The sequence below is a fragment of the Penicillium solitum genome (assembly GCF_028829755.1).
Source record: "Penicillium solitum strain IBT 25940 chromosome Unknown utg000009l_segment0_segment0, whole genome shotgun sequence".
In the NCBI taxonomy this organism is placed as follows: Eukaryota; Fungi; Ascomycota; class Eurotiomycetes; order Eurotiales; family Aspergillaceae; genus Penicillium; species Penicillium solitum.
The window spans coordinates 862,422-872,866 of NW_027072128.1; the positions used below are offsets into that span (position 1 = coordinate 862,422).

Sequence of the window (10,445 nt, forward strand, 5' to 3'; positions counted from 1 at the left end):
ATCACTTTTTACATTCAACCTCGGAGAAGGTAGACAACGAATCGAGTGACGAACTATATATTTGTAGAGGCCAATATCGATTGACCGGAGCTTATTTTATCCCTACCCGAAGCATCAGGTGATCTTCTAATTCCCATCTCAGCTGTACTTTGTTGTCTACATAGACTTCAGCTTGGGATCATTGTATGCTGGAATCTCATCTCTAAGAGCCAGTTTCCGCTTGTTAGGTCAAAATGCCTCCGGATCGGGGTCGTGCGTCGCGGGCGTGCACCTCCTGCAGAAAACAGAAGACCAGATGCTATGAGGCTGGAATTCCTGGACGAGCATGTATGCGATGCGACCGACTTCATCAGAGCTGCTCGCTCGTTCAAATCATTGCCTCTGATGAGGAAACCGTCGTCCCCGCATCAGGCACAGATGCTCGGTATGAATGCCTCAGCCGATGTTTACTCCAAATCTGACAAATTTCCATAGTTTGGAACGTCTTGAAAAGACCGTGGCTACTCTGCTGGATCGGCTTGGAGAAGGTCCAGCAAAAACACCCGGTTATGAATCGAGTAGGACTACCCCCGCGCAGACAAGCCCGGGGCGTGGTGGTGCGTATAAGGACGCCGAATCCTCCGCGGCTCCGATCATGGTCATCCGCGATCTAGCAACGGATAACGCTATCAAACCAATCTCCGATGCTAGATCTCTAGGGGCGGGATTGGACGATCTTATCTCGCCCGATCTTGCACTTACACTCATTACAATGTATGCTGCCCTTCTACATGAACTGTTTTATTGTGACAAAATATCACTAACCCTTTCTTAGCTTCCTCGAATATTATGGTCGATGGGTTCTCTTCGATCCCGATTGTGATCCAAGTGAGCTTCTCCACCGAGTAAAAAAATCGAGCTTGCTATTCTGTGCTTGTTCTCTGATTGCTGTGCGGCACACTTCTGAGGAATTAGCTGCAAGCCTTGCTCCGAAGTTGTATGAGTATGCCCGTTCTCTTGCTTCTACCACTCTTCTAGTTGCGCCGCAGCCCATTGAGTTCTTCCAGGCTACGTTGATCCTGTCTATGTGGTCGACGACTGTCGGACAGGTGCCTTTGAGTATCGATAGCTGGCTTTTAAGCGGGTTCGCCTTACAACACTCCCACTCGAGTCCGCTGTTTACTGCTGTCACGACCCAATCTCATCCTCCAAATAGATTGGATGAGGAAACTATGAATAATTGCTATCTGTGGAATCATCTCTGTCTTGCTCATATGCACTATTGTGTTGGCACCAGCCGTCGATCCATGCTACAGCCCTGGCAAATCGAGCGATGTCGTGCTATCATTTCTTCAGACCATGCGATAAATTTTGAAGTGCGCATGGTGGCCGAGATTTATCTTTATTGGACTGTATATGAACACCTCATTCAGGAGTCGGTTGATTTGCTGAACTCAGTGGCAGCTTTGCAGGACTGGCGACGAAAATGGGAATTTGTGCTTGGTATGTTACATTTGCTTTATATTACCTCATTCTTGCTAATGAATTTCGCGATCAGAGCAATCGAGATCTCAGTTTCTCTCAATGGGCTTCCATTTCTCCCATCTACTTCTCTACGAACATGCTCTGAAAGCTAAGTCTTCCCGATCTCGGGAACCAATCGTGTCGGAAATGGTTCGCCATGCCACGGCAATTGTGCAACTGGCCATGGATACAGTAGATGAGCGCACCCGCCATTTGACCGATCACATCTACCACATGATCACCTTTGCAGCAATTGTCATCTGCCGCCTACTGAATGCCTACCAAGAACAGGTCGCCTCGACTCACAACATCGACGAGCTCGAATTGCTCGTACGAGACTTAGTGCAGTGGCTATATTGCATTGGGTTGCCATGCCATGCGGCGCATACTTTGGGAAATATCATCACGAAGGTACATCAAAAATTACGACCGCACATCGAGCTACCGCCAGCAAATCCGCAACCAGACGAGCTACTTGGCGAACTTAACAATTACTATTTCCCGGAATTTCTTGGATTGGGGATCTCGGCTAATGGAGATTGGGATCTTATGTCCAATATGGGTCTCTTTCCAGAAAGCCCATCTGTTCCAGGGAGACCTGACTGAGATATCAAGCGGTATGAGTTAGAAACAATAACTATAATGCGACAACATGATAACGGCTCTTCACCGGCCCCCATAATGTTTTTCAATCCACCGGAACAGAGGGAATACGAGCCCAGAGAACGCAAACGTCAACTCGTGGCCTATATTTGCACCCTTCTTGCCAATCAAAGAAGCAATAGGGCCTGAATACCACGCAGTTTTCATACCAAGAGCAGCACCCAGGAACCCGAAAGCAAAAGCCCCGATCGCAGCCCACCCAAATGGCAAATTAGCGGCGCTGTTCCACGCGTCGAAATCATATCCTTTCCATCCACGACGGAAAATGAAATGTTCTTCCATCACTAGAGTGATATGGATCATAGTCCAGTACCCAATCACACTGAGCAATGTCTGCAGAGTATCTGAGAAATATTCGGCTGCACAACAGCCGACTATTATCGCCGCGATAAATCCAAATGTGACCATGACCACACGGGGAATGCGAATCGCCCATTGTCCCAGATTCTGTGCATGTAGTGCAAAGGAGTAGTTGTTTGGGATGTTGTTCTTTTCCAAGAAGTTAACTTAAAAATGACCAACTGGTGGGTTAGGCCCAACTGGCGAACCAGCGCCTACTAGTAGATCAAACCCAAAGATTCGTTCACTCACCGGAATTGAACTCAATGCCGCAAGAACCATCAAAAATTTCCCAAACCCACCCGCCGGCTCCAATGCCATCTTGAGCAACCCCCCAATCGAAGAAGCCGTATACGCCTCTTTCCACGCTGTATTGGTCATAGTACCTGTATACAAAGCTGCACCAAGAGTCTGCACAAGCACAGTAGGAACAGATATACCCACATAGGTGGCACCGAAGATCTGCCAGCGCGGCGTGTCCTTAGGCATGCGCACATTATAATCCGCTGCACAATTTACCCAGGAGACTGAGAAGGAGAAAATCAAAGCCATGAAGGTAAGAATCGCAGCAGCTTTATCTGAGCCCTGAAGACGCGAATGGTCCTCGCCAGTGAGCTGGGAAGCACCCGTCCCAGCTGCGACACACCACACAATTAGAGGTGGGATCCAGATAAATGTGTCGAGGCGATGGATCCAGGTAATACCCAGAACGCAGATAACCCAGACAGCGACGCAGATCACAATCACGCCGGCCCAGATAGGGAATCGGCCATCTGAGACGGCGTGTAGGACGGCTGCTCCAGAGATGGAGTTGATTGCATTCCAGCCTGTTGTGGCTATCATGGAAAATATGACGACGAGCATGTTTCCCCAGTAGCCGAATGAGTATCGTCTGGGAGTATTGGTGTGTTAGTGGGATGTTTTACAGAGGGCTAATCGGGGAAAGTCGTTACTCACGAGAAGGTTGTCATCCGTAGCCCCGTTAATCCAAATACAGATGTCCAAGCTGGTAACAGGTTGCTTGTGATGTTGACTATGAGAATGACGATGAAGCAGTCCCAGAAGGGAAGCCCGAGAGATCCTCCCAGGGAGCCGATGTTGAGGGTGGCTACGGCCATGTTTGCACTGAACCTGTAAATAGAAAATAGTATATTAGCGTTGATCTATATTCATTCAGATATCAGTCTTACCAGAATGTAGCAGCATGCCAGAACTTGGTTGTATTCTGTTGTCGTTCTTCATCGGTGACCCGTTCGATGCCACCTTCCTCGATGGAGAATCTTCCATTAAAGAATGGCCGATGAGGCTTCACTGTCTCTGTTTCAGACTGTGGTTTCTGTATAGATTCATTATAGTTGTTCATTTCGACGAGTAGCTCAAGATAGAAAAGTGAAGTGTACTTGTCAATTTGCGACCATAAGCCGGGGAAACAGTGCCCTTTCTATGTTTCCACAATATCTCCTTTTCTATTCATCATCTATTCATCGATAACATCTTACACACTGAACTATACCTATTATCATCCATGATTGGGCTTATCTCGCGCCATATCGAATGTCTCTTGGCTAATACTTATCGCCCGCGGCATACCGCGGCATGCCGGTCCGGGATGCCCTAAGAAACGACGAGTATAATCCACTTCCCTCAATTTCGCCAAACATAAAGTCCCCTACATCTGCATTGCTTTTCCTTTCTTCAAATAAACTTCCTCAAAACCTTCCTTAGCCAATTGAATCATCTCCAATGGAGCAGCACACCTTCCGCCGCCGAGGCCTCGGTCTCCGCGGAGTCGACACCGAGCGCGTCTCTCCAGGCTACGTTCTATACGCACCTCTCACCTCAAACACCGCACACCTAGTCTCAACAACAGGCAAAGAAGTGCACCGCTGGACCCTCCCGCACCGCGCCGGCCGCCACGCCCGCATCCTCGCCGACGGCAACCTAGCCTACAACGGCGCGCACCCAGATGCCCCAAACCTCTTCCCAATGTGGGCGAAGTACCGTGGCGGCATAATGATGCAGGTGAGCCTAGAGGGCGAGATTCTGCGCCAATACAGCGACCCACTCGCACATCACGACCAAAACCACCTCGACGACGGCACAATCCTGTACACAACGCTTGAACCACTCACCAGCGCCGAAGCAGCGCGCGTGCAAGGCGGAATCCCATCCACCGAAGCCCCAAACGGCGTCATCTACAGCGACTGCATAAAACTCGTCCAGCCCTGGTCAACAAGCACCACCTCCTCCTCTGCAGACTTCGACGGCAGCGGCGGTCAAACCGGCGCCAAGCTCCTCTGGTCATGGCGCGCAATCGACCATCTGGATCCTACTGTCTTTGCTGCGCATGACCACTACACGCGCGAGCACTGGCCGCTCATTAATGGCGTTTCGTTTGATTCTGCTGGGGATATTATTGCTTCGTCGAGGAATGCGTCGAGTGTTTTTGTTATTAGCCGGGCTACGGGTGTGGTGAAATGGCATCTTGGTGCGCCGGTTGTTAGCCAGCAGCATTGTGCTCATGAGATTAATGAGGCCGGGGATATGTTGATCCTTGATAACGGTGTTTTCAGGCCTGGGATTTCGGTTCCGTTTTCGAGGGCAATTGTTGTTTCGAAGGAGGGGGTTGTTAAGTGGGAGTATAAAGATTTTTCGACGGGAGGTTTAGGGTTCTTTACGCCGTTTATGGGGTCTGCGCAGAAGTTGGTTGGAGGGAATGTTTTGGTTTGTGAGGCTGCTAGTGGCCGGGTTATGGAGGTTACTGAAGGGGGTGAGGTTGTTTGGGAGTTTGTTGTGCCACAGCTGGGGAATTATAAGGAGGTTATGAAGAAAGAGGAGTTGGACGAGATGGAGGCGATTGGGTTTGATTGTCTTAGCAATGCGGTGTTTAGGGCTTATAAGTATCGTCCTGAGGAGGTGCCTTGGGTCAAGGAATAGTCGAGGGTTTTAAGGGCTGAGCTTTGATGTGCGAGAATGAAAATGTGATTTTTTGTGATTTGAGTCTGTTGTACACCCCTGATTAACTAGGTGGGTTCGCCATGTTATGTAAACAAATATATATCGACTTTTGTCTAATTGGTGGTGATACAAGGAAGGTAAAAGAGCCCGGTCAAGTGGATGCATACATGAGACCGGAGACAAATGAAAGAAAAGAGTATGTGGGCCGATGGCTATAAGACATGGGGAGTGGAAATGTTAAAGTGGATAATGAAAGGAGGTGGATCAGGTGAGGATTTATGTTCGAGATCTTAACCAAGGGATTCGCCGAGATGTGTGTCAGCGGACGGAACAACTGTCTGAATACCACCATCTTGGGCGACTCGGGTTTCAGTCACGGTTCCTTTGATGACGGCCGGCTTCTCCGCTTGCTTGACTTGCTTGGGCTCAGGCACCTTGCGCGTGGAAGCATACTTCAAGAAGACGATGATCATGACTAATAATCGAGTTAGCTACACGAAAGAACCAATTAGGAAGGATGGGGCACTTACAAGCACAGATGGCAATGGTTAAAGCGGCACGTCTGGTCAAAATCCATCGAAGACCTTCAATCTCACTCTTTCCATCGCTGTTCAGCGACACGGTGATCTTGTAGTTCAATTCCTGAACCGAGGTATCAATGCTCCGCTGCTGCTCTCGCGTGGTCATCTTGTGATCATTGAACATGCCCTTGATGTCATCCTTCATGCCCGCAAGTTCCTGGCTGAGACGCTGCGAGATTATATCCGTTTCATGCTGCAGTTGTGTGCGCGATGAGCGCTGGTGCTGTATTTCCGAGTTGCGGGCAGTCTGAAGCGATGACTGAAGCTCAGAGCAGGCTGCTTTGAACAAATATTCCTCATTCTCGACATCGGATTTGGAAGTAAGGCTCTCCCTGGCCAGGGAGAGGTTGTTCTGTAGGATAGCCCGCACAGCTTTCATGATTGTGGTAGACTGCTCTTGGCTGTATCCTCCTTTTGACAGATCCTGTACCAACGAATATGTGTCGAAAGGGTGCACATATGGTGCTGGGGACAAATGTGGCGGGCGACCCTCGGAAGAGGGTTCCCCGGTTGGGGTTAGGTAAACAGACGGCGAGGGCATGTGGAGGACGTCCTCGAACGGAGTTTGGCTTGTAAACGAAGATTTATCTGTATTTTCTTCCGGGGCGCTTTCGGAAGGAGGGGGCGAAGAAGCTGAAGGCTGTTCCTGTTCGGCACCATCTATATCCTTTGCCTGCTCCTCGTGCGGTTCCCGGTCCGTAGGGGGGTTGTCTTCCCTGGGTTCGGCTTCGGCTTCAGTTTGTTGGTCTAGGGCTGGGGTTTCCGAAGAAGCGACATCTGCGGTGCCTTGCTCGGCTTCCTGTGGTGGCGGTTCCGACTGTGACTCTTCCGGCGAAGCTTCCTCCTGCTCGGAGGCATTTACAGCCTCGTGTCCGGCCGATGGACCCTCTGGCACCTCCTGGACCTGGTCATGTGAGCCCTTCTTCGGACGCAATGAAGGAGTGGCACTCGGTTCGACAGCTGGACCATATCGCCGCTGATAGGAATCGCGCTCCCGTTGCTGGCTCGTATGGAAGCGTTGAGTGGGCCGGTATGGGATTCTAAGTGATCGGTATGTTCTCGGTTCGCATGATCGCACCGCGCGCATCAAATTCGGATACAGGAATGGCAGCCTCGGTGTGGCCATGGTGACAACCGGCATATGCAGAAGCTAACTTTCTTTCCCGCGGGGAATAATCAACGTCACCTCCGTCTCCGGTGATGCATGATTAGTCAGCGTTCCACGTGCCGGCCTGCAGGAGATCTCAATGAAGTTTTGATTTGATTTTGATTTATAGACATGGGCAAGAGATCGGGAATTCATTCTCCACAATTGGATCATATCTTATCAAATTGAATTCCTTGAGATGTGATGAACTTCAGTATAAAAATCAGAACACTTAATGCACCCCGAGCTTCTCTAGCTGAGCTATCCGACCTCGGGCGGATCTGATTGGTTGATAATCCTAGACAAAGGAGCCCTAGCGAAACGCATGTTCAGACTTCTGGGCGTTTTTTTTCTTCTTTCTCTTTAAATGCATCACCCCTTAAAATGCCAGTAACGCGAAGTCAGTCCAAGAGCCTGGCCTACCAAAGTTTGAGTTCACAGGGCAACACTGAGAATAGTGAGATCACCACCAAAAGTGTGGAACAAGAAGAAGCGGCGAAAGGAGCCTTCATTGAATGGCTTGGTCTTGACTATTCCACCAATTCAACATTAAAACAGATCAACTGGAAGTCCATTCTTCAAGATGTTTGCAGAATTAATGGCTGTCGCCAAATTACATTTGCATCTCCCGTGGAAAATCCCCTGAGATTATGGATTGTAATACGTAAGACACGACGCAGATCTCCCTCTTATGACAAGTTTAACTAAATGGGTAAGGACTGGCGTAGCAGAACTCTTCGAAACGAGTTTCATCAGTCAGATTTAATGACACGGGACATGAAAGAAGTCATCTTCTCAGATCCCGATACCCCCGGAAATGACAGAAGAAGCAACAACAAAGAGGCCCTTTTGATTTATCAAGTTAACAACACTGTTGGAACATTCATTATTGATTGCTTTTCAGACTCCAGTCTTTCAAGCATGTTCTATGAGATCTGGATGGTTTATTTTCCGATTGAAGATCTCCTTGCTATGTCGGATTCAAAACCTCTTTACGATTATCCAAAATTGGTGAATATTTCCCTCCAACCCGATGAAGAACCACACCCTATGTCTGCGATCCTGAACCAGACTATTGCCTGGATTTCAGGTGAAGTCGTGTATAAGGGCCGATGCTGTAAACGAATGGCGTGGTTCGGGACTTGGAAGTCTAGAGAGGCGGAAGACATTTATAAAACAACGGTGTCATGGGGTAGGAAAGATAATGGCGAATGGAAGCTAGCCTCGGATTTGTTTATTGAGCAACTGAATGGTCTCGGCATGGTTGGATATGAGACTTGGCATACTAAATTTGAGGAAATTAAAACCTGGATGTAGATATTGGACATTAGTGGCGGACTGTGGGCATCCCCGAGATATAAACCATATCCTCTAGTTTGAATGGAGTATTAGCCCTGTTCCTAAACCGGGTCGCTTTTCGAATACAGAGCTACCCACCCGTTCAGAAATGCCGAGACCTACATTTCCCACCTTCGCGTTTCTTGATTTTGGAGACCGGGTGTTCGACCCGGCCCTGGCAAGTAGCGAGATGAAAGATGCCGTTATAGAGGACTACCTGAAAGACCTCGGGTCCCTAAAGGCTGCGCTCAACTATTCCACCCTTGCAACTACCTGTCAATTGGCTCTCGAAGGCCGTGGGCCTCCTGATCTTAAAGACCAAATAATTGCCACTATCTTCTGGTAATTAGCTTAGATTCAGCGAGTTGGCCAGTTGCTATAATATCTGGCTAAGCAGGGACTGATAACGGACATGGTCGACGTGGTCGACGTGGAAATAGCCACTCAAGCGCTATCCGATCACGGAGACGATATTGTGCTGCCCCTGGCTGAAAGGCTTGTGGACGACAACAAGCTGATGTGTATAGTGGATCCTCCGCGTAACGGCCATGTCGGTGTCCATTTCGACGATGCCCTGTACTGATTAATTGACTGCTTGGCTTATAACCTGCTGATATATCCGGATGGGTTCGATCTCGATCGTGTGGAGAACGAGATGCATGCGTTTTTGGCTTAGCTTGTGTGGGTCTCGCTCCTCTTCCTATTGCTAGCCTTATCTGATTCGCTAGTGAGTTAATCATCTAATTGGTATGGAGATTTTACCGATGGCATAGGGGTCTAAATCTTTTTGGGTAAGTTCATTGTTCGTCTACTAGGGCCCTTCCTTTGAGCGTGTCTCTATTAGCTCCCTATTAGAAGTATATGGTCTATATAATTTTAAAATTCTGGTCTTTATCTATTGTCGAGTCTACCCGAGCTGCATATGTATCTCAGTGCATATCTCTTTGGTGGTCCTATTGGCTTTTAGGGTTCACCGATTATGTCTCCTTGAGTAATTTCCATTGTTTAATTGATGTATCCGAAGAATTATTAAAAGTATGATTACTATTCGGAAATGATTTCTTTTGAATACGGTTGATATGTCCTTTTAATATCCTTTGGGATAGTTACTTATTTCAATGACTTTTTTGGTGTTCTTTTAGATTTATTTCTTTTTGGTGTCTCAAAGTTGGAATTATCATTTGCCAGTACAAAATATGACCGACGGCTGGTAGATGTGCTAGGGTTGGATAAAATATCAAACACCAAACAGACGGATTTCTGTGAAACTCTTTGGTTTGCTGTGTACGATCTGCCGGTGTTTGTTGTTCACATCTATGAGGGCTCTGTGTTACCCTGCTTAGACAAACCAGAATACTTCAGCCTTCTTTTCTCTACTATCTCCGATTTTGTGGAAGTATAACAGACTCGACCTTTCTGATAAATCATAACATGACCCTGTTGCAATCATTTCGCTAGCAGACCTGTGTGATGTGACTAAAACGATGCTCTTGATACTATGAGGCCTAATAAGGAATATCAGATATGGCTCCGTATTTAGCAACGCATATTCTGAGCTCAATGAATGCCAGATGCAAGTGGAAAACTGCTGGATAAGACATAAACTTTCGCTTTCCGACTTCCTCCACGAACCATATAAAGAGCAATTTGCCTGAAGGCCGTACTGACCATGACAAAACATGCTAGGGGAGATGTCTCTACTAGCATGTTAGCCCGTATAGGTGCAATTGCAATGAACTACTATATCATGCAGCATGATATCTACAACCCGGGAGTCTGCTTGCTAGAGATGAAATTGTGAGAAACCTTTATAACTATATTGCTAAGGACTCTTTACTTTCAAATAACGGCAGCCCTATGAGTGCAGCTCGGGTAGCCTCATCTTGGGGGTATGTCATTCTCCAAAGATTGACAGT

At 47.9% G+C, this 10,445-nt stretch overlaps 7 protein-coding genes across 7 annotated transcripts; 5 read left to right on the forward strand and 2 right to left on the reverse strand.

The window, feature by feature from the left end:
• Positions 1–233: 233 nt before the first annotated feature.
• Positions 234–2,109, forward strand: N7455_011444 (Zn(II)2Cys6 transcription factor domain-containing protein; the record flags this gene model as incomplete). Its single annotated transcript, XM_040954406.2, has 4 exons — positions 234–424; positions 475–753; positions 815–1,482; positions 1,538–2,109. The coding sequence occupies 4 exons, from the start codon at positions 234–236 to the stop codon at positions 2,107–2,109; spliced, it is 1,710 nt and encodes a 569-aa protein (XP_040815225.2).
• Positions 2,110–2,169: 60 nt separating this feature from the next.
• On the reverse strand, positions 2,170–3,868 carry N7455_011445 (purine-cytosine permease family protein; the record flags this gene model as incomplete). The annotated part of the gene is made up of 4 exons (XM_040954345.2): positions 2,170–2,655; positions 2,758–3,397; positions 3,463–3,636; positions 3,696–3,868. 4 exons carry the CDS (start codon positions 3,866–3,868, stop codon positions 2,170–2,172), a joined length of 1,473 nt encoding a protein of 490 aa, XP_040815040.2.
• A 380-nt stretch (positions 3,869–4,248) lies between these two features.
• Positions 4,249–5,442, forward strand: N7455_011446 (uncharacterized protein; the record flags this gene model as incomplete). Its single annotated transcript, XM_040954393.2, has 1 exon — positions 4,249–5,442. One exon carries the CDS (start codon positions 4,249–4,251, stop codon positions 5,440–5,442), a length of 1,194 nt encoding a protein of 397 aa, XP_040815154.2.
• A 143-nt stretch (positions 5,443–5,585) lies between these two features.
• Positions 5,586–7,185, reverse strand: N7455_011447 (CCDC90 family protein; the record flags this gene model as incomplete). The annotated part of the gene is made up of 2 exons (XM_040954508.2): positions 5,586–5,938; positions 5,994–7,185. The coding sequence occupies 2 exons, from the start codon at positions 7,183–7,185 to the stop codon at positions 5,754–5,756; spliced, it is 1,377 nt and encodes a 458-aa protein (XP_040815232.2). The 3' UTR covers positions 5,586–5,753.
• A 390-nt stretch (positions 7,186–7,575) lies between these two features.
• Positions 7,576–8,508, forward strand: N7455_011448 (uncharacterized protein; the record flags this gene model as incomplete). The annotated part of the gene is made up of 2 exons (XM_065606667.1): positions 7,576–7,855; positions 7,952–8,508. 2 exons carry the CDS (start codon positions 7,576–7,578, stop codon positions 8,506–8,508), a joined length of 837 nt encoding a protein of 278 aa, XP_065459833.1.
• Positions 8,509–8,638: 130 nt separating this feature from the next.
• On the forward strand, positions 8,639–8,875 carry N7455_011449 (uncharacterized protein; the record flags this gene model as incomplete). Its single annotated transcript, XM_040954275.2, has 1 exon — positions 8,639–8,875. The coding sequence occupies one exon, from the start codon at positions 8,639–8,641 to the stop codon at positions 8,873–8,875; it is 237 nt and encodes a 78-aa protein (XP_040815055.2).
• Positions 8,876–8,941: 66 nt separating this feature from the next.
• Positions 8,942–9,112, forward strand: N7455_011450 (uncharacterized protein; the record flags this gene model as incomplete). The annotated part of the gene is made up of 1 exon (XM_065606668.1): positions 8,942–9,112. The coding sequence occupies one exon, from the start codon at positions 8,942–8,944 to the stop codon at positions 9,110–9,112; it is 171 nt and encodes a 56-aa protein (XP_065459834.1).
• Between the last annotated feature and the right edge of the window lie 1,333 nt (positions 9,113–10,445).